Raw genomic sequence first — 21,826 nt, 5'->3', positions numbered from 1 at the left:
AGCGGCGGAGGCTGAGGGGAGACCTAATAGAAGTCTATAAAATTATGTGTATTGTGTCTTTGCCTATATAATGCCGTGCTTGTGAACCTGCCTCTTCACTCACCTGATGAAGGAGCAATGCTCCGAAAGCTGGTGATTCCGAAGAAACCTGTTGGACTTTGACCTTTTGTTGTGAGACTTCTTACTGTGCCCACCCCAGTCCAACGCCGGCACCTCCACATTATAAAATGACGAGAGGCAGAGATAGGGTTGACAGTCAGAATCTTTTTCCCAGAGTTGAAATGTCTAATACTAGGGGGCATGCACTTAAGGTGAGAGGGGAAAGTTCAAAGGAGATGTGAGGGGCAAGTTTTTTACACAGAGATTGGTGGGTGTCTGGAACGCGCTGTCAGGAGTGGCGGTGGAGGCAGATACGATAGGGGAATTTAAGGGGCTTTTAGATAAGCGCAGGAATAATCAAGGAATAGAGGGATATGGACCAAGGGCAGGCAGAAGAGATTAGTTTAATTTGGCGTCATGTTTGGCACAACATCATGGGCCAAAGGGTTTGTTCCCGTGCTGTACTGTTCTATGATGTGGAGGTGCCGGCGTTGGACTGGGGTGGACTGCTGTTGCACTGTTCTATGCTCTGATAGATTGCCATTGTGCCAGTACACATTTCCACATCTAATGGCTCGTTCTGGAACTCCTCTCCAAAGGTTCCACTTCACGTGCAGCAGTGGCTGAGACTAATTTATTCTGTTGCCTTTTCTCCCCTGTGTGCCTCTCGGGAAACCTTAGTTTGCTTTTGACGTGGAATGCCTCAGGAATTGCACAATGTCTGTTGGCATGACTGTGTCAGCCAATGAGTTGTGCCGTGTCAGTCATTGGGTTGGAGGTGGGTTGGGACTTAGCTTATTTCACAGCCTACAGAGTCTGCTTCAAAGTAGCACAAAGTCGAAAGAGTCTATTGAACAAAGGGCCCCTACGAACTAGAGGAAAGAGAACTCAAGACACAAATGACAGTACCTACTCCTGAGATGGCGGCACGGTGGTTAGCACTGCTGCCTCACAGCGCCAGGGACCCGGGTTCGATTCCCGGCTTGGGACACTGCCTGTGCGGAGTCTGCACGTTCTCCTCGTGTCCGCGTGGGTTTCCTCCGGGTGCTCCGGTTTCCTCTCTGTCCGAAAGACGTGCTGGTTAGATGGATTGACCATTGTAAATTCTCCCTCAGTGTACCCGAACAGGCGCCGGAGTGTGGTGACTAGGGGATTTTCACAGTAACTTCACTGCAGTGTTAATATAAGCCTACTTGACCTTCATAAATTAACTTTAAAAAAACAAGGTGATTTATCCAGTTGCGTGCAGTGATTGAGCGATGTTTCTATGCTGCACATTAATCGTTTCTCCAGAACGCAAAAGCAAAGCATCCCGGATACTGAGAACTGAAATTAAAACAGAAAGTGCTGGAAATGTCCCACAGATTAGTCAGCGTCTGTGGAGAGAAAAACAAGGGAGTTGAAATTTCAGCTCTGTGACCTTTTTAGTTTATCTTTTACAATAATGATTTATGATTATTTATGAAACTTCTGTAATTGAAAAAAAAATCAAACACAAGCAACAAGAACATTATTTTTCTTCGGATTTTCTTTGACCCACCCTCTCTCTTTTCTCGGGTATTTCTCTGCTAAAGTTCTTCGTCTACGTCCAATTGTGCTTATAGCAAGTGGTGAAAACAGGAGGAGTATTGTCAGAGGTGATGTGGTTCGCTGCAAAGAGGACTGGACAGGGATTGTATAATCATGGCATGCAGACAGCATTGCAAGCAAATGTTGGAAAGGCATTTAATTTGTGAGGAGGGTGACTGGTTGCACACAGTCAGGACCTCCTTACAGTTACATCATTGCAGGGATTAAGGCATATCAGCTCAGTCTGGTGAGAGAGCCGGTTGGGATTTGTGGTACACATTGGACGGACTCATCCAGTTCATTGCTGTGTCGTTTTTCAGTAGTCCATCCTGTTCTGTAGTCCATCCTGAGGAGGCACAGTAGCACAGTGGTTAGCACTGCTGCCTCACAGCGCCAGGGACCCAGCTTTGATTCCTGGCTTGGGTCACTGTCTGTGCGGAGTGCGCACGGTTCTCCCTGTGTCTGCGTGGGTTTCCTCCGGGTGCTCCAGTTTCCTCCCACAATCCGAAAGACATATTGGTTAGGTGCATTGGCCGTGCTAAATTGTTTTTCTGTAGTCCATCCTGTTCTGTAGTCCATCCTGAGGCGGCACAGCAGCACAGTGGTTAGCGCTGCCGCCTCACAGCACCAGGGACCCGGGTTCCTTGGGTCACTGTCTGTGTGGAGTTTGCATGTTCTCCCCGTGTCCGCGTGGGTTTCCTCCGGGTGCTCCGCTTTCCTCCCACATTCTGAATGACGTGCTGGTTAGATGCATTGACCCGAACAGGCACCGGAGTGTGGCGACTAGGGGATTTTCACAGTAACTTCATTGCAGTGTTAATGTAAGCCTACTTGTGACTATTAAAATAAACTTTTATAGGAACAAACTTTGGGCAGCCTGTTTTGCATCGAGTGCAGCTATGCAATAAATTTTGCAGGCTTATAAACATTTGATAGGAATCTTTAATCCAAACGAGATATCCCGTAAAGGCCTTACTCTGGAATGGTCAAGTATGCTACTCAGTGCAAAGGCAACTAGGGATGAACAATAAATGCTAGTGATGCCTCCATCCCATAAAAGAATAAAAATAATTGTTCTTGGAATTCAAAACCTTTGTGAGTAGCTGTGAATATACCTTAAACACCCAGGCTTTTCTTTTTCCAATCAAAATGAATGAGAAAGTAACATGGTAGAGCAGCGAGCTGCGACAGACAGGAGGTTATTTATCGGGGAGGTTTGTTATAGTTTCTCATAATAACTTGGTCCTCACAGGTTTGAAATTGCTTCTTTGTAAGATGATTGTATTATGAGATGCCAAATGCTTGTGAAGAAGCATTATGTAAGTGTTTCTGCCTTTTATGATCCCAAAACGTCTGAGCAGCGAAAGGCTGGAATTCTGAGAGACGACATATTAATTTGCTGATTTCAGGATTTTGCTCAGCCCAGTGGAATGAGAGTACAATCTTCTACTTTAGATTGGTACGTGGAGCACAGTCTTGTTGCCTGGAAAATCAATGTTTTCCTCTTTGCAGTGTGACAGAGACATTTACAATGCTTTATCCCATTGTTTTAAACTAACAGATCGGCATGCTGTCACAGTTACATTGTGTTAATACAAGGTATGGGAAGGTGCAGCTCTCAGCTCTACTGATGCTTTTAACCAGTGTTCAAATTTAGCCAGTTTTCACCACACACACACACACATACACACACACAGTCACTCACACACACACACGCACATACACAGTCACACACACACACTCACAGTCATATGCACACACACTCAGTCATACGCACACACACGCATTCATACTCATACACATGCACACACACACACACACAGTCACACACACACATGCACACACACACACAGTCACTCACACACATGCACACACACTCAGTCATACGCACACACACTCAGTCATATGCACACACACTCAGTCATACGCACACACACGCATTCATACTCATACACATGCACACACACACAGTCACACACACACATGCACACACACACACAGTCACTCACACACATGCACACACACTCAGTCATATGCACACACACTCAGTCATACGCACACACACTCACAGTCATACACAAACGCACACACTCAGTCATACGCACACACACTCAGTCATATGCACACACACTCAGTCATACGCACACACACGCATTCATACTCATACACATGCACACACACACACACAGTCACACACACACATGCACACACACACACAGTCACTCACACACATGCACACACACTCAGTCATATGCACACACACTCAGTCATACGCACACACACTCACAGTCATACACAAATGCACACACAGTCATACGCACACACGCATTCATACTCATGCACATGCACACACACGCAGTCACTCACACACACATGCATACACACACTCACAGTCATACGCACACACATTCAGTCATACACACACGCACACACACTCAGTCATATGCAAACGCACACACACAGTCATACGCACACACACGCATTCATACTCATGCACACGCACACTCACACACACATGCACACACACTCACAGAGTCATACACACACGCACATACACACACATATACATGCACACATACACACAAACACACACTCACATTCTTTCTTTCTCTGGGTGGGATTTTCCGGCCGCGCTTGCTCCAACACCGGAAAATCCCACCCGAGGTCAGTGGAGCATGGCCTGCACCTCACCTCCCCCCCCCAACCCTGCTACGATTCCCGTGGCAGTCAGGACAGGAAGATTCATCCCCCCCACACTCTCTCGCACACAGACACACTGTCTTTCACAGCCACACACACTCTCACATACACATTCACTCTCACACACACACTCTCTCACCCCACGCACTCTCACATGCACGCATGCTCTCTCTCACACATGCACTCTCGCTCACAGGCATGCACTCTCTCTCTCTCACACACGCTTGCACTCTCACACGCTTGCACTCTCTCACACGCTCGCACTCTCACACGCTCGCACTCTCACACGCTCGCACTCTCTCACACGCTCGCACTCTCTCTCACACATGCGCACTCTCTCTCATACCCAGTCTCTCTCATACACACGCGCTCTTCCACATGCATGCACTCTCTCTCACACACACGCACTCTCCCACACACATGCACTCTCTCACACACGCACTCTCACACACGAGCACTCTCCCACACGCAGTCTCTCTCAAACACATGCACTCTCTCACACACATGCACTCTCTCTTGCACACACACTCTCACACACTCATACACATGCTCTCTCAAACACACACTCTCCCACATGCGCGCACTCTCTCTCTCTCACTCACACGCACTCTCTCTCTCACTCACACACACTCTTCCTCATACACATGCACTCTCTCGCCGACTATCTCCCACTCACCACCGCCCTCTCTGATTCTCCGGCTTCCCTGCCAGACTTGTCCGCGCACGCTTCCCTTTCCAACCCACCAACCTCAGTTCTTTCAGCTTCCACACTCACTATTGCCATCTCACTGCCCCTCTCCTCCGCCCTCACCCACTGCGAGGTTTCAGAGAGGGAGTGATGGATAGGGGAATCGGGCTGGGAAGCAGCAAGTGGGAGAGTGTTGGTTAGCGAGGGAGAGGAGGCGGGCAGGAGATAAGTAAAAAGAGTTTGCACATTTCATTCATATTATGCAATTTATTATATTTTTAAAATTATTTTACGAATAGAGGAATTTTGGATTATGCAGTCTTTCAATTTAGAGCCTATGATGTTTGAATGGGGGAAAATAGAAAGTAACTACAGATTTGACATTGGTTTGAATGGGATAGTCTGATTCGCTTGAGGTTTTTCCACTCAATGTTTCATTTCTCAGGAACACAATTATACTTTCTGAGTGGGAAATTACTGGATATGATTTTCCTACTCTTCCTGGCAGCGGGTTCTTCCGGTCCTGCCTAAGGTGACCTCCCGCCACCGTGGCAAGCAAACAACGGGAAACCCCGTTGGCAGCGGCAGGTCTGGAAGATTTCGCCACCGGCCAGCGCCAAGGTGCCTCCACCATCACCGAACACACCGCAGTGGTGAGGTTGGGGCAAAAATTCCATCACACTGTACTAAATTCCTTTTTTAACTGCACATGGGGGAGGCGATGGCCCAGTGGTATTATCGCTAGACTATTAATCCAGAAACTCAGCTAATGTTCTGGGGACCCAGGTTCGAATCCCACCACGGCAGATGGTGGAATTTGAATTCAATTTTTAAAAATATGGAATTAAGAATCTAATGATGATCATGCAACCATTGCGGATTGTCAGAAAAACCCATATAGTTCACCTTTAGGGAAGAAAATCTGCCATCCTTACCTGGTCTGGCCTACAGGTGACTCCAGAGCCACAGCAATGTGGTTGTCTCTCAACTGCCCTCGGGCAACTAGGGATGGGCAATAAACACTGGCCAGCCAACAATGTCCATGTCCAACAAACGAATACAAAAAACATGAAGTTGCACAGCTGGTTTGAGGATGTCACAGTTAGCATTGAGGCTTCTTACTCCCCACTGGGATGTGAGTCCAAGTCGGCCATTTTGGAGAGACAGTCAGTCAATTATCTGACGTTTTTCCTGTGATTAGAGCCGTCCTCCGCAGCGGTCACCATGCCCACTCTCAGCAACTCACCAGTACCCATCAGAGTTAAAGGATTATTGAGTGGATAATGCTGGATCTAATCTACCCCCCTAGACTGTGACAGCCCAATGTCAGATTCAGGGAGGTGACAGGGATTCGACCTTGCCAAAGAAATAGGAGGACGTTTATTCCAATAAATGTTTTGTGACTGCAGATAGACGAGTATATTGTGCATCTTGACAGATAATCGTACCTTTTCTCCATTCAAGATTAAATTGAAATCAACTTGGCTTCTCCAGAGCTCCCAAAGTTATATACCAGATTGAATACACAACAGTGTTTTGATCTTTTATTGTTGGTTGTGATTGTCAGAGTGAAAAGCTGGCCTTATCTCGAGCAGCCAACAAGTTAATCACACCTGGCAAATAACATCCTGCCCGTCGACTGAACCTGGGGGAGGAACACTGAAATCCATTGACATATTCAAGAGGGTATTAGATGATTACTTCAATAGAAACTATGTGCAGGGGTACAGGGACAAGGCAGGGGAATGGCACTAAGCCACGATGCTCATTTGGAGAGCCAGTGTGGATACGATGGGCCAAATGGCCTCCTTGTGAGCTGTAACAATTCTGTGATTCACCATCCACAACAACATCTTGCATTTATTAACATTTTGATTTGATCTGATTTGATTTATTATTGCCACATGTATTAACATACAGTGAAAAGTATTGTTTCTTGCACGCTATACAGACAAAGCATACCGTTCATAGAGAAGGAAACGAGAGAATGCAGAATGTAGTGTTACAGTCATAGCTCGGGTGTAGAGAAAGATCGACTTAATGCAAGATAAGTCCATTCAAAAGTCTGACAGCAGCAGGGAAGAAGCTGTTCTTGAGTCAGTTGGTACGTGACACGAAGATGGCTGGAATTGCGGATAGCGATGAGCATTGTCGGGCAATGCAGCAGGATATAGATAGGCTGGAAAATTGGGCGGAGAGGTGGCAGATGGAATTTAATCCGGATAAATGCGAAGTGATGCATTTTGGAAGAAATAATGTAGGGAGGAGTTATACAATAAATGGCAGAGTCATCAGGAGTATAGAAACACAGAGGGATCTAGGTGTGCAAGTCCACAAATCCTTGAAGGTGGCAACACAGGTGGAGAAGGTGGTGAAGAAGGCATATGGTATGCTTGCCTTTATAGGACGGGGTATAGAGTATAAAAGCTGGAGTCTGATGATGCAGCTGTATAGAACGCTGGTTAGGCCACATTTGGAGTACTGCGTCCAGTTCTGGTCGCCGCACTACCAGAAGGACGTGGAGGCATTGGAGAGAGTGCAGAGAAGGTTTACCAGGATGTTGCCTGGTATGGAGGGTCTTAGCTATGAGGAGAGATTGGGTAGACTGGGGTTGTTCTCCTTGGAAAGACGGAGAATGAGGGGAGATCTAATAGAGGTATACAAGATTATGAAGGGTATAGATAGGGTGAACAGTGGGAAGCTTTTTCCCAGGTCGGAGGTGACGATCACGAGGGGTCACGGGCTCAAGCTGAGAGGGGCGAAGTATAACTCAGACATCAGAGGGACGTTTTTTACACAGAGGGTGGTGGGGGCCTGGAATGCGCTGCCAAGTAGGGTGGTGGAGGCAGGCACGCTGACATCGTTTAAGACTTACCTGGATAGTCACATGAGCAGCCTGGGAATGGAGGGATACAAACGATTGGTCTAGTTGGACCAAGGAGCGGCACAGGCTTGGAGGGCCGAAGGGCCTGTTTCCTGTGCTGTACTGTTCTTTGTTCTTTGTTCTTTTGTGACCTCAGGCTTTTGTATCTTTTTCCCGACGGAAGAAGATGGAAGAGAGAATGTCCGGGGTGCGTGGAGTCCTTAATTATGCTGGCTGCTTTGCCGAGGTAGCGGGAAGTGTAGACAGAGTCAGTGGATGGGAAGCTGGTTTGTGTGATGGATTGGGCTACATTCACGACCTTTTGTAGTTCATTGCGGTCTTGGGCAGAGCAGGAGCCATACCAAGCTGTGATACAACCAGGAAGACTGGTTTCTATGATGCATCTGTAAAAGTTGGTAAGAGTCGTAGCTGACATGTAAAATTTCCTTTTCAGTTTCAAATTGCACCAAGAACATGGTAAAATGTCTCAAAGTCCATCATAAGAGAGTTATCAAAAGAAATTGAAAATAAGTCGCATAAGGAGATGCGACAAAAAGCGTGGTCAAGAGGTGCTTTCTGCCCTGTATAGGCGGGACTTTATGGCCTCGCTCGAGCAGGATGACTTTACAATGACCCTAGCATCTCAAACTTAAAGCGGGTGGACCAGAATTCCTTACAGGGGTTAGGGTGGGGGTTTGGGCCTAGGTAGGGTGCTCTTTCGGAGGGTCGGTGGTGACTCAATGGGCCGAATGGCCTCTTCTGCACTGTAGGGATTCTGTGATTCTTTGAAACTTTGAGTTGTGTCACTGTTATCCGGGACAAATGTGAATCTTTTCTCATGGTGATGGGATCAGTCAGTGTGTTTGTTTTACTGTGTTAGTCAGTGCTGCTTAACGGTCCTGAAACCAATTTGAAGCCAGTTAGAGATTAGAGCAAAACAAATTCAATTGGATGCAACAACTGAATGCACCAAAAAAATCTAAGTAGACTTTTACTCTTTAAAAAAAAAAATCTCAGTTGAAAAAGAGCTCGGGGGGATGAAAGAAGTTTAATGTCTTCCAAGTGTCTGTTGAATTTTTGAAACTCTCTAATCAGGACCCAGAGCTGGCTGCCAACTTTCACATGTGGAAACTGATAACAAATTGGCAGCTCGCACATGCCTCAGAAATAAGTGTGTGGTTGAAGTCTTGCTTCAGGTCAGAGCAGGAAAGACCCTCAGGGTGCAAAATTGGCCTCAGTTGGCCCATTGTTTGGGCTTCAGGGGTGCAAGTTAGGGATCATGGGTGGGATTTTCCAGCCACGTTTGCCCCAAAACCAGAAACTCCCGCCTGCAAAGCTCTGACAAAGGGTCATCTAGACTCGAAACGTTGGCTCTACTCTCTCCCCACAGATGCTGTCAGACCTGCTGAGATTTTCCAGCATGTTCTGTTTTTATGCCCCTTCTCTATTTCTTTTGTGCCTGCCTTCTGTGTGCCTTTGCCTGTCCTGTACAGTGCCAGCCCAGTGGCAGCAGCATGGCTGGTGAAAGGCTGCTGATGTTTGGTGGAAGAGAGTGTGGAGGAGCTTAGAGGTCACCTTCAAGCAGCTCTGGGCCCAGTAGACACTCTTTCAGGCTGCATCATCTCAACGTGGGTAGCAGCACTCTGGGCTGCTTGGCTGATGGCTCCTGTTAGAGTGGCAGGACGGGAGATCAAATGCCACCATCCTGAGAGAGGAGAAGAGGTTTTCACTCCATGGAGCACTGTCACTCTCCCTGAGCAACACCTCAGCAATCCTAATCAAGTGTCGGAGGACAGATCGCTGTCACACCCGATGAGGCCGCAGCCGTGATAACAGCTGTCTGAGCTTCCATTGCAGTGCTCAGATTTCCCCTGGAAGATGTTTGTGCTGCGATGGAAGCTGAGATATCGACTGTCAGACAAAGCATCATTGTCAAATACTCAAGTACTCACTTATAAAGATGCAAATGAAGTCCATTTCCTTTCAGCAGTTCCTTTTGGAAATGGATCTTGGCTGTCCCAGGTATGTGATTTCATAAGCACCTTGTCAGGGCATGTCTCCAGTGCAATTCATGTAAGTGCCTTCGTGGTCACCTTACAGTTCCAGATATCAGGTGACATGTGGCAGCCATCTTTTGGTCCAGCAAAGTTTATTATTACATAAGCAAAAAAGAACAAGGTTTGCTTTACATGGTTTACGATTTCCTTCATGTCTTAGGGACTTGCCCCTGGGTCCAGTGTGGTTACTACTGACGGGAATTGGTGGCTCGCTTTAGCTGAAGTGGCTGGGGTCAGTAGGGGACTAGTCTTTAGCAATTTGCCTGAGGTTTGTTCAATTGCATTCACACCCTGTTAATTATTTACTTCCTTTTTGTAAACATGCCTGTATTTTTAGCTGCCTATCTCCTGCAGGCAGCTGGCTGGAGGGCGGCACAGTGGTTAGCACTGCTGCCTCATAGCTCCAGGGACCCAGGTTCGATTCCGGCCTAGGGTGACTGTCTGTGTGCAGTTTGCACATTCTCCCCTATCTGCGTGGGTTTCCTCTGGATGCTCCGGTTTCCTCCCACAGTCCAAACATATGCAAGTTCAGTTGATTGCCCTGGTGAAATTGCCCCTTAGTATCCCAAGATGTGTAGGTTAGGGGGATTAGCAGGTTAAATATGTGGGGTTATGGGGATAGGGTCTGGGTATGTTGGAAAGTCAGGACAGACACGATGGGCCGAATGGCCTGCTTCTGCACTGTAGGGATTCTATGATTCTATGAAATTTGGGAGCGACATGGGTTCTTTCTGTGCTGCAGCCAACTGGAGCTGAATTCCCTCAGTAGGAGGTAGTACATCATAGAATCATAGAAACCCTACAGTGCAGAAGGAGGCCATTCGGCCCATCGAGTCTGCACCGACCACAATCCCACCCAGGCCCTACCCCCACATATTTACCCGCTAATCCATGCATCTCAGGACTCTAAGGGGCAATTTTTAACCTGGCCAATCAACCTAACCCGCACATCTTTGGACTGTGGGAGGAAACCGGAGCACCCGGAGGAAACCCACGCAGACACGAGGAGAATGTGCAAACTCCACACAGACAGTGACTCGAGCCGGGAATCGAACCCGGGACCCTGGAGCTGTGAAGCAGCAGTGCTAACCACTGTGCTACCGGAAACACATATGTAGTGTTTGACCCAAGCGGGGCTACCTTGCTGAGTCTGCCAGTTTAGCTGTGCATCAAAGGCTCAGTGGACCTTCAGAAGGTATAAACGTGTGAAGTAGAATCAACCACTATGAACAACAGAGCTACAGCATTGCAGGGAATGTGAGTTACAAGCTAGTTTGTGGCCCCAGTATCACACCCTCAGGGTTTTACAAGAGTCTTTTTCGTGGTCTTTGCTGAAAATTAATCAACTTGCCTGACGTTTTTGGGCCGCTGCGTCCTCAGTACATTACACTCCAATATCCCAGTATATTGAGTACTTTTTTAACAGTCCCCTCATTAACAGAGATCTTCTCAATGTACCCCTCTGTGTGCAGTAATGTATAAAGCACATGTTTCATTATAAAATGTCTCTCTTTGTGACGTGTTTCTACTGTTAAACTCCCTTCTAAATAATACACGCTTCTCTGTAATATAGATCTCCAATAAAAAGCTGCTTGCCCACTGAGCCCACTCTCTACATCTATCTGTAACGTGCCCCCGCTCCTTAATTTACACACTCTATAAAATGCCCCTCGCTGCTCTGCATGTGCTCCATAAAATCTATTAGCACATCCCTCAGCAAATCCCAATAAAATTCCCATTTGTAGGACACCAATTTAAGAGCTCTTTTTGTGAGCTCCAAAGCACGATATAAATCACATTCTTCATGGTTCTCTCATTAAGAGAGAAATCGGCTCCCATTCTGCTCTGTGAAAATCCCTAATGCCTGAGACCAGAAATGAACTTGCACGTTGCGAAGAGGGCAGCTGAAAAATAATCTGTATGAAATATCAGTGACGTGTGTCACTGGTTTGGCCCTCTCCTGTAGATGTGAGGAACAACATCGCTCTGTGCTCAAACCCGTTCCTGTCACTTTATGAGACTCACAGAACATAGAGCGGTACAGCACAGGAACAGGCCCTTCGGCCCACGATGCTGTGCCGAACATGATGCCAAATAGGGGGCGGCACGGTGGCACAGTGGTCAGCGCTGCTGCCTCACAGCATCAGGGACCCGAGTTCAATTCCTGGCTTGGGTCACTGTCTGTGTCGAGTCTGCGCGTTCTCCCCATGGCTGCGTGGTTTTTTTCCGGGTCCTCCGGTTTCCTCCCACAGACCAAAAATGTGTGGGTTAGATTGATTGGCCATGCTAAATTGCTCCTTAGTGTCAGAGGGATTAGCAGGGTAAATATGTGGGGTTACGGGGATAGGGCCTTGGCGGGATTGTGGTCGGTGCAGACCCGATGGGTCGAATGGCCTCCTGCTGCGCTGTAGGCATTCCATGATTTTATGATTCAAATTAAACTAATCCCTTCTGCCTGCCCTTGGTCCATATCCCTCTATTCCTTGCTTATTCATGTGCTTATCTAAAAGCCCCTTAAACGCCCCTATCACATCTGCCTGCACCACCACCCCTGGCAGTGCGTCCCAGACACTTACCACTCTCTGTGTAAAAATCTCATATCTCATCGAATCATAGAATCCCTACAATGCAGGAGGAGGCCATTTGGCCCATCGAATCTGCACCGACAACAATCACATCGAGGCCCGATCCCCATAACCCCATGTACTTACCCTGATAACCCATGAATTTACCTTGATGATCCGCTGACACTAAGGGTCAATTTAGCCAATCCACCTAACCCGCACATCTTTGGACTGTGGGAGGAAACCAGAGCACCCGGAGGAAACCCACGCAGACACGGGGAGAATGTGCAAACTCCACACAGGCAATTACCTGAGGCCGGGAATCGAACCCAAGTCCCTGACGCCGTGAGGCAGCAGTGCGAACCACTTAAATGCATGCTCCCTAGTATTAGACATGAATAATTCTATTTCTTAGGGACAAGATAAATAAATACTTCATAGAAATAATCTCACATTTCAAACTGAAAGAAACCGACAACACCCAAAAGGCCATTGTAATTCACATCTCCTGTTCTTACCCTTTGCTGTTACGAGGGAACTCTAGAACGTGACACCAGAGGCAAGGAGTTTTTTTATTTTCAATTATCTAAGGAACACAATCTTGTTTTTGTGCAAATATTTTTGATTTATCAACAATAGACATTACACATGGGAAGGCTGGAATGGGCACTGAGACAGATCAAGGTCTGCAACGGTACAAAGGGAGATTAAGCACAGGGGCCTCTCTGTGAGGTTGGAGATTGGAGCCTCCTCCCACACGCTGACAAAAGACAAAATAGGATTCCGAGGAATGCAATGAAAGCGCCAAAAGATTCCCAGTGTCTGTGCAGTGCCCTCTCACCCACATCCACGGACAATCGCACGGTCGAACATTGCTGTTCAGAGTTGCTCATTCATTCAGTGCTGTGACCGTGACCCCATTCTGCTGGCGAAATTACTGGCTTCACCTGTGAGGATGAGGCGTATGACATACTGAACTCGTAGCTTATTTATAATCCTGTGGAGGAGGGTATTGGTTTTGTGCGGGCTAGGATCCCAAGAATGGTTTGATATAAGGTCAGTATTCACTTTATAGTATTAACTGATGCTGCGCACAGATAGAAAAGTAATCTGCTCCTTCCTCAGCCTCTATATCAGCAAAGCTCTCAATGGTTTGTGCCTTTGTTACGTTGACATCCCTGAGATCCCCATCTGTAAAAAGCATTTCCATTTCCATAGTATGGACACCAGATTTGAAAAGGTGGGAAAGGAAAAGAAAGGCTTGTATTTCTCTATCACCTTTCACAATCACTGGGTGTTTCAAAGTGCGATACAGCCAAGGGCATACATGATGTGTAGTCATTTGTGATGTAGGAATGCAGCAGCTAAGGCGCACACAGCAAACTCCCACAGACAGCAATGTGATAATCACTGCCTTTGTGATGCTGATTGAAGAATGAACATTGGCCAGAGCACCAGGGACACCTGCCCTGCCGTTCACTGCCATGGGATTCTTTATATCCATCCGACAGGCCGTGAGTTTAGCACCTTCTTCAAAAGATTTCACCTCCAGCAGTGCATCACTCACTCAGTTTTGCACCAGAGTGTCAGCTGAGATGGTTTGAGGTCAAGACACGGTGGCACAGTGGTTAGCACTGCTGCCTCACAGCGCCAGGCACCCAGGTTCAATTCCCTTGGGTAACTTGACTGTGTGGAGTTTGCACGTTCTCCCCGTGTCTGTGTGGGTTTCCTCCGGGTGCTCTGGTTTCCTCCCACAGTCCGAAAGACATGATCGTTATAGGTGCATTAGCCATGCTAAATTGGTCCCTTAGTGTCTCAAGATGTGTAGGTTAGAGGGATTATTGGGGTAAATAAGTGAGGTTACGGTAATAGGGCCTGGGTGGGATGCACTGTTGGAGAGTTGGTGCAGACTTGATGGGCCAAATGGCCTCCTCTGCACTGTAGGGATTCTATGATTCAAGTTCTAGGGTAGGACTTGGAACTCCAAAGATGAGTGCGCAACCAGCGAAGTACAGAGCCGACACTACTGAGAGAAAGGCCAAGTAAACTCAGAGGAAGCGATGTTAACTTCGGGGCTCAAAGGCATGTAGATGGTAGGAGAGAGGGGAAGACTGAGGGAGCTGAGGATATATTATGTTGTAACAACCAGTTAGAGTTTGATTGGTTACGAGTATGGCACTCTCGTCTCTGTATGTTTGCTGACATGATGTGGAGATGCCGGCGTTGGACTGGGGTAAACACAGCAAGGAGTCTAACAACACCAGGTTAAAGTCCAACAGGTTTATTTGGTAGCAAATGCCAGTAGCTTTCGGAGCGCTGCTCCTTCGTCAGATGTGTGGGAGATCTGCTCATAAACAGCAAACAGGGCATATAAAGTCCAGGCAAGTTGTGGGGGTTACAGATAGTGTGACATGAACCCAAGATCTAGGTTGGACTTGCAAAATCTCACTGGCTGTCCTGTCTGGAGACAATACACATCTCTTTAACCTGTGCTTAATGCGCTCTCCACTCACATTGTCTGTACCTTTAAGACTTGATTAGCTGTAAAAACTCGCATTCCAATCATTATTCATTATTCTGTAAATTGAGTTTGTGTCTTTATATGCCCTGTTTGCTGTTTATGAGCAGATCTCCCACTCACCTGATGAAGGTGCAGCGCTCCGAAAGCTAGTGGCATTTGCTACCAAGTAAACCTGTTGGACTTTAACCTGGTGTTGTTAGACTCCTTACTGTGTTTGCTGACAGATAGGGAAAGGAATCCTGAGCATTCTCCACATGTCAGTTTCATGATCTTAGCCTCCAGAGAGGTGCTGAGTGTAAGCCACACGCATCTGCCTAGCAACAGCAGATACAACTGAAGTCAACAGAGGGTGTTCTGGCATATCTCTTAGAGGTCAACTCCAAAGTGATTTTGCACTGACCACCTTCTCAGTCCCAGAGTGACGTATTGGTGACAAAAATCTAAGCGAGACATCAAGGAGAGGAACAGCAGTAATTACAAATCCGCACTTGAAGCCTCCTGCTGTGAGACCTTAAAACTGTCTCTCTACTTCCCAGTGTGGATGTAGGCGTCTTTGGCAAGGTCGGCATTTATTGCCCATTGCCCTTGAACTGAGGACATTTGAAGAGTCAACAACAGTGATGTGGGTCCAGGGTCACATGTAGGCCAGGCTGGGTGAACCGGATGGGTTTTTACCAGTCATTGAATCCCGACAATGCAGAAGGAGGCCATTCGGCCCATCGAGCCTGCGCCACCAACAGTCCTGTCCCATCCACGTAACCCCATGTATTTACTCGCTAGTAGCCCCCTGACACTAAGGGGCAATTTAGCATGGCCAATCCACCTAATCTGCACATCTTTGGAGTCTGGGAGGAAACCGGAGCACCCGGGGGAAATCCACACAGAGAGCGTGCAAACTCCGCACAGAAAGCTATAATTGAACCCCGGTCCCTGATGCTGTGAGGCAGCCGTGCTAACCACTGTGCCACCGTGCTGCCAATCGGTGATATTTGTCATGGTCATCATTGCCGAGACAAGCTTTAGGAGTGGAATTTATTTGAAATTAAACGGTAAGATCTGATTCCCTGTCCTTGCGGTATTAGCCTGGGTCTCTGGATTACTAGCCCAGTGACATTACCTCTGTGTTGCTGCTATCTCCCCCTTATGCTAGAGTCAGGATGACATACCATCCAGGAATTCAGGCGTCTGTCCTGAAATCATTTTTCACGCATTCAAAGTTTGCACAGGTTCACTGAGCATACATGTGCTTGCGCTGCTCCTCTCTGTGCCCCTGCCCCCCTCTGAGCTACGCCAGAATCCCATCACCCCACACCTCCAACAGCCCAATAGCCCCCCGCCCCCGCCCTCTCTTGGTCTGCAAACCACCTCCCACCTCCCCTTTCTCACCAGTAGCCCCTGCCAACTCGTATGGTTCCCCCTGCATCAAAGCGTCCCTTAATTATTTTTGCCCTAAGGGTTGGACACCCTGGCTGTAAGAAGTTTAACAACACCAGGTTAAAGTCCAACAGGTTTATTTGGTAGCAAAAGCCACATCTCCACATCATGACCACCCTGGCTGTGCCAGAAGCCTGATTCATGAAAATAATCAACTGTTTAAAGTGAAGGAGGACTGTGATTAACGGCAGCTTTTAACAAGGAATGGAGTCTTACCACAAAGGTCACCTGAGTTGTACCAGCTCCCGATTGCTAACCTGCCCGAGGGCAGCAGACGCCGTCTGCACCCAGGAAAGCTGAGGACTGGTGAAGCTGTCGAACCAAACAGAAAACAATTTCACAGCCCTGAAGGAGATTATCCGAATGGAAGAGAGTCAGCACTCAAATCATCACAAAACACAGAATATTTACAGTTTCGTATCATGGCTGAAATCACACGGGTGACGAACATTTAAATATACATTGTTGGTTGTAAAGCGCTTTGTTTGTTTGTTTCTTTATTTATTAGTGACACAAATAGGCTTACCCAGGCTCAATTCCCAGACTGCATTGGGATACCTTTGAACTTGTATAATGTTTGAAATGATACTTGAAACTTGTACATCTGATGTGCTAGGTGTGATTTTACAAGATGTAAATTTTAAACAACCAGGTTCTCCCCGTGTCTGCGTGGGTTTCCTCCCACTCTCCGAAAGACGTGCTGATTAGGTGCATCGGCCGTGCTAAATTCTCCCTCAGTCGACCCAAACGGGCGCCGGGAGTGTGGCAACTAGGGGATTTTCACATTAACTTCACTGCAGTGTTAATGTAAGCCTTAGTAAAAGCAAATTACTGCGGATGCTGGAATCTGAAACCAAAAGAGAAAATTATTGAGCTTCGACAAAGGGTCATCTGGACTCGAAACGTCAGCTCTTTTCTCTCCTTACAGATGCTGCCAGACCTGCTGAGATTTTCCAGCATTTTCTCTTTTGGTTAATGCAAGCCATCTTGTGACACTAATAAATAAACTTTAAATCGTAGAAAGCATTCTTTCTGAGTGTATGATGTGACTGAAAGTCTTTTCAGGTAATGGTGAAAAGATTGTCGTGTCATTGGCCACCGGTACAAGTTTAAAAGTAATTGTTAGTATGCAGACACTTCGTAGCGTTCCTCTGCCACTTGCCTCCCATTTTAACAGAGGTGTTAAGCTGTTAAATAAGTGGATGGTGATTTTGTTTTAAACATTGCGAATGTGTACGTTATCTCATCGTTTTTTCTCACGATAGCTCTTTCACCTTTTGTGTCTTACAGAGCTCTTTGAAGAGAAGAGGGAGTCGAGAGCTTTACAAAGATAAGAAAAGTGTGACTCAGGTAATGCACCGACACTGGGGGTAACCCCACTCCGCAGTAATGGATTCCCCTCACCCTCCATGCTGAAGTTAGTTCCAGCTGCTTTGGGGCCAGATACCTTTAGGTTAACCTGTCAGAGTGATAATGGTTTTAAAGAGTCTCTGACTTAAGCTGATATAAAAAATAAGCTTGTTATGCAATTTCAGCCTTTTTATTCCAGGGTTTATTCCTGACCTTGTGTAGATTTTTGCATGACTGGTGAGTGCGGAGTGGCAGAGGCGCTGGGGAGGGAGGAGGGGAGAGAGATGAAGCAGTTATTCCAACAGGAAACTTAATTAAAGAGATATTTTACACACATGAATGACAGCATTGACGAAACTCACTTAAAGTACTAGGATGGCACGGTGGCACAGTGGTTAGCAATGCTGCCTCACAGCGCCAGGGATCCAGGTTCAATTCCTGGTTTGGGTCACTGTCTGTGTGGATTCTGCATGTTCTCCCCATGATGTGGAGATGCCGGCGTTGGACTGGGGTAAACACAGTAAGAAGTTTAACAACACCAGGTTAAAGTCCAACAGGTTTATTTGGTAGCAAAAGCCACAAGTGTGGCTTTTGCTACCAAATAAACCTGTTGGACTTTAACCTGGTGTTGTTAAACTTCTTACTGTGTTCTCCCCATGTCATAGAAATCATAGAAACCCTACAGTACAGAAAGAGGCCATTCGGCCCATCAAGCCTGCACTGACCACAATCCCACCCAGGCCCTACCCCCATATCCCTACATATTTACCCACTAATCCCTCTAACCCAAGCATCTCAGGACACTAAGGGCAATTTTTTTTTTAGCATGGCCAATCAACCTAACCCGCACATCTTTGGGGGTAACCCCACTTCATCCGTGTCTGTGTGGGTTTCCTCCAGGTGCTCCGGTTTCCCCCCACACTCCACTCCAGACTTTTGAATGGACCTACCTGCGTTAAGTTGATCTTTCTCTACATCCTAGCTATAACTGTAACACTACATTCTGCATCCTCGTCTTTCCTTCCCTATGAACGGTATGCTTTGTCTGTATAGCGCGCAAGAAACAATATTTTTCACTCTATACTAATACATGTGACAATGATAAATCAAATCAAATCCAAAAATATGCGGGTTGGGTGGATTGGCCATGCTAAATTGCCCATTAGTGTTATAGGGATTAGCAGGGTAAATACATGGGGTTCTGGGGATTGGTGTTGGTGCAATGCTCGATGGGCTGAATGGCCTCCTTCTGCACTGTAGCGATCCTATGATTCAGTTTGAATTCATTGTATTGAATACACCTTCGCTCAGCCCAGTTTGCCGCCGTCTCCTGTTGGATTGTGGATGAGTCGTTATTCCTCTTGGGGAGACAATGGGAGAGGAATCTGGCCCTGGATGTTTAATGACATTGAAAACCCACTGCGATGGGTGGAGCAGGTTCCTTGAGCACCCGGTACTTTGCACTGGACCTTGCAACCTTGCCAGACATTGTACCATTGTGATCCCAGTTAATGCTGCAAGACTTTACGGTGGTGTTCATTGCATTTTTAAAGCTCCATGCATAATGATAACTGGAGAACAAATCGCCATTGAATCACTCGGGTGAATGACACGGTCAGACCCACACCACAGGATCTTTTTCATTGAGTCATCACTTCCATTTCAGTTGCCACATTTCAGATTATCAGTGTCAGATCTCCTGTCCTGTCCTGACATTTTGCGCAAGTGGAAATGGATAAGTCGCCTGGTGGTCGCAGATCCATGTCCCCAATCCTTGGGTGGGTCACACTTGCCACACCACTGACTTGTGTCAGCAGGCTAACTCATTCTGAAAAGTGTCTCCACTCAAGTCTGCCAGAGGTGGAGCTAGTCCTGTGAGTGAACATGACTCCATCGTTGATTTGCGGTGTCCCACGAGAGAAAGTAGAAGTAAAGCTTATTTATTAGTCACAAGTAGGCTTACATTAACACTGCAATGAAGTTACTGTGAAAATCCCCTAGTCGCCACACTCCGGCGCCTGTACGGGTACACTGAGGGAGAATTTAGCATGGTCAATGCACCTAACCAACACGTCTTTGGAATGTGGGAGGAAACTGGAGCACCCGGAAGAAACCCGTGCAGACACGGGGAGAATGTGCAAACTCCACACGGGCAGTGACCCAAGCCGGGAATTGAACCCGGGTCCCTGGCGCTGTGAGGCAGCAGTGCTAACCATTGTGCCACCGTAACCTAAGTGGCAGAATTTGACTGTGATCTAAAGTGGAACATTATTGCTTGAAGCTGCAGTGCTTTGTGCTGATGGTCTGATATGAGCTGTACCATGACTATTTGATCTTAAGGACTAAGCGCTATCCATTTAAGCAATGCAATCAGAGATTGGATAGCTTCAAGAGCTTAGGCGAGTAACATGCAGACATGGGAAAAAGAGGCCATTGTGAGCAGTTATTTGCACAACCTTAGTTTGAAGATGCCACCACCATTGCGAGATCAGGTATAAATTCCTGTCACAGTTCTTGAACTGGCCATGTTCTCAAAAGGCCCCAGAGTATCACGGTGAACAAAATCGAATGCCTTCGTTAAGTCAACAAAAAAAACAGAGATCCCAACGTTCTTGACATTTTTCCGCACTGCTGTCTCACAACGCCAGGGACCCGGGTTTGATTCCCAGCTTGGGTCACTGTCTGTGCGGAGTCTGCACATTCTCTGCGTGGGTTTCTTCCAGGCGCTCTGGTTTCCTCCCATATTCCGAAAGACGCGCTGGTTACGTGCATTCACCGTGCTAAATTCTCCCTTAGTGTACCCGAACAGGCACTGGAGTGTGATGACTAGGGAATTTTCACAGTAATGTCATTGCAGTGTTGATGCAAGTCTACTTGTGACTAATAAATAAACTTAAAAAAAAAACTTAAGCTTAAACTTTTCCTCGATTGATGGGGCTGATGCATGAGCAGTCCAGTACCCCACTGGATGTCCGGAAGAAATATTTTCTGCTGGTTAGTTGTTGAGTTGGCAGAGGATGGTGATGGAAGTGAGAGTTATGCCAGAAATTGATAAAAGCGACAACCCGCACTTGTAGGAATGCACGCTGTTTGCATCTTTGAAACATGTTCCCAGCCTTTGTTGTAGAGGGCAAAGATTCTGCTTGTAGCATTCTGCTGCCTTGCCTGGAATGTGGCTGATGAGTCAGGTCTTTTATTTGACGTTCTAAAGTTACTGGACGTTCACCAGTTCCCAATTGCTGGTAAGCTCAGCCTGTCCCCACCTGCTCATCTCATTCCTCACGATCAGCTGATCCGCTGGCTCACTGCTCTCCCCTCAAACCACCGACAAATGACGGCTGCCTGCCGTCTCTTGCAGCGGAGAGAGCTGACTCAGGAATGTTTCTCCAGTGCCAAGTAAACCTCCTCGCTACATATCAGAGCACTAGCGGCAGCAGGCCATCACCTCCTGTCATCCTGTTGGTATACACTTCAGCAGAATGATCTTCATAGAACAGCCAACATTAAAATCATTGCGATTTTCTTTTACATTCTTCGGTTCTGAATCGAAGTGAAATGCTGACAGCCCCAGCCAGTCTGAGCCCCCATTTCGGGCGAAAATAATACCAGGCAATTCGTCAAAACAGATCATTCCACTGTAAAGACAAATTTGTTGTTTTTTGGGGGGGGGAGGAATTTACCGCTCCCATTTTCGGGGGGGCGGGGTGGCGATTGGCAGTGGGAGCGGGCAATCCTGTGGGATTCCCAAAACAGGGTTAACACTGGCAGGAGTTCCCATTGCGATCGTCACCGTCTCCTGCCAATGACATAGCAGGAATCCCAGCGCTTAATCTCATACTCTATCTTCCCCTTCTTAATCAATTCTTTGTTCCGCCTTTGCTGGATTTTAAACTGCTCCCAATCCTCAGGCCTATTGGGTTTTTTTAATGTCAATCTGTATGCGTCTTCCTTGAATCTAATACTATCTCTAATTTCCCTTGT

The 21,826-nt window shown here is 47.0% G+C and overlaps 1 protein-coding gene across 2 annotated transcripts in view; it reads left to right on the top strand.

Annotated features, from left to right (window-relative positions):
- Positions 1-21,826, top strand: part of mtcl1 (microtubule crosslinking factor 1) — a 233,074-nt gene that overhangs the window by 92,995 nt on the left and 118,253 nt on the right. For both annotated transcript variants that reach the window (XM_078215726.1, XM_078215727.1), the window contains exon 4: positions 17,786-17,845. In XM_078215726.1, coding sequence (XP_078071852.1) covers positions 17,786-17,845 — 60 coding nt within the window. The remainder of the gene's footprint in view (positions 1-17,785; positions 17,846-21,826) is intronic.

Source organism: Mustelus asterias, chromosome 7 (genome assembly GCF_964213995.1).
Source record: "Mustelus asterias chromosome 7, sMusAst1.hap1.1, whole genome shotgun sequence".
Classification (NCBI taxonomy): domain Eukaryota; kingdom Metazoa; phylum Chordata; class Chondrichthyes; order Carcharhiniformes; family Triakidae; genus Mustelus; species Mustelus asterias.
This window is presented reverse-complemented; position numbering and strand designations above follow the sequence as displayed.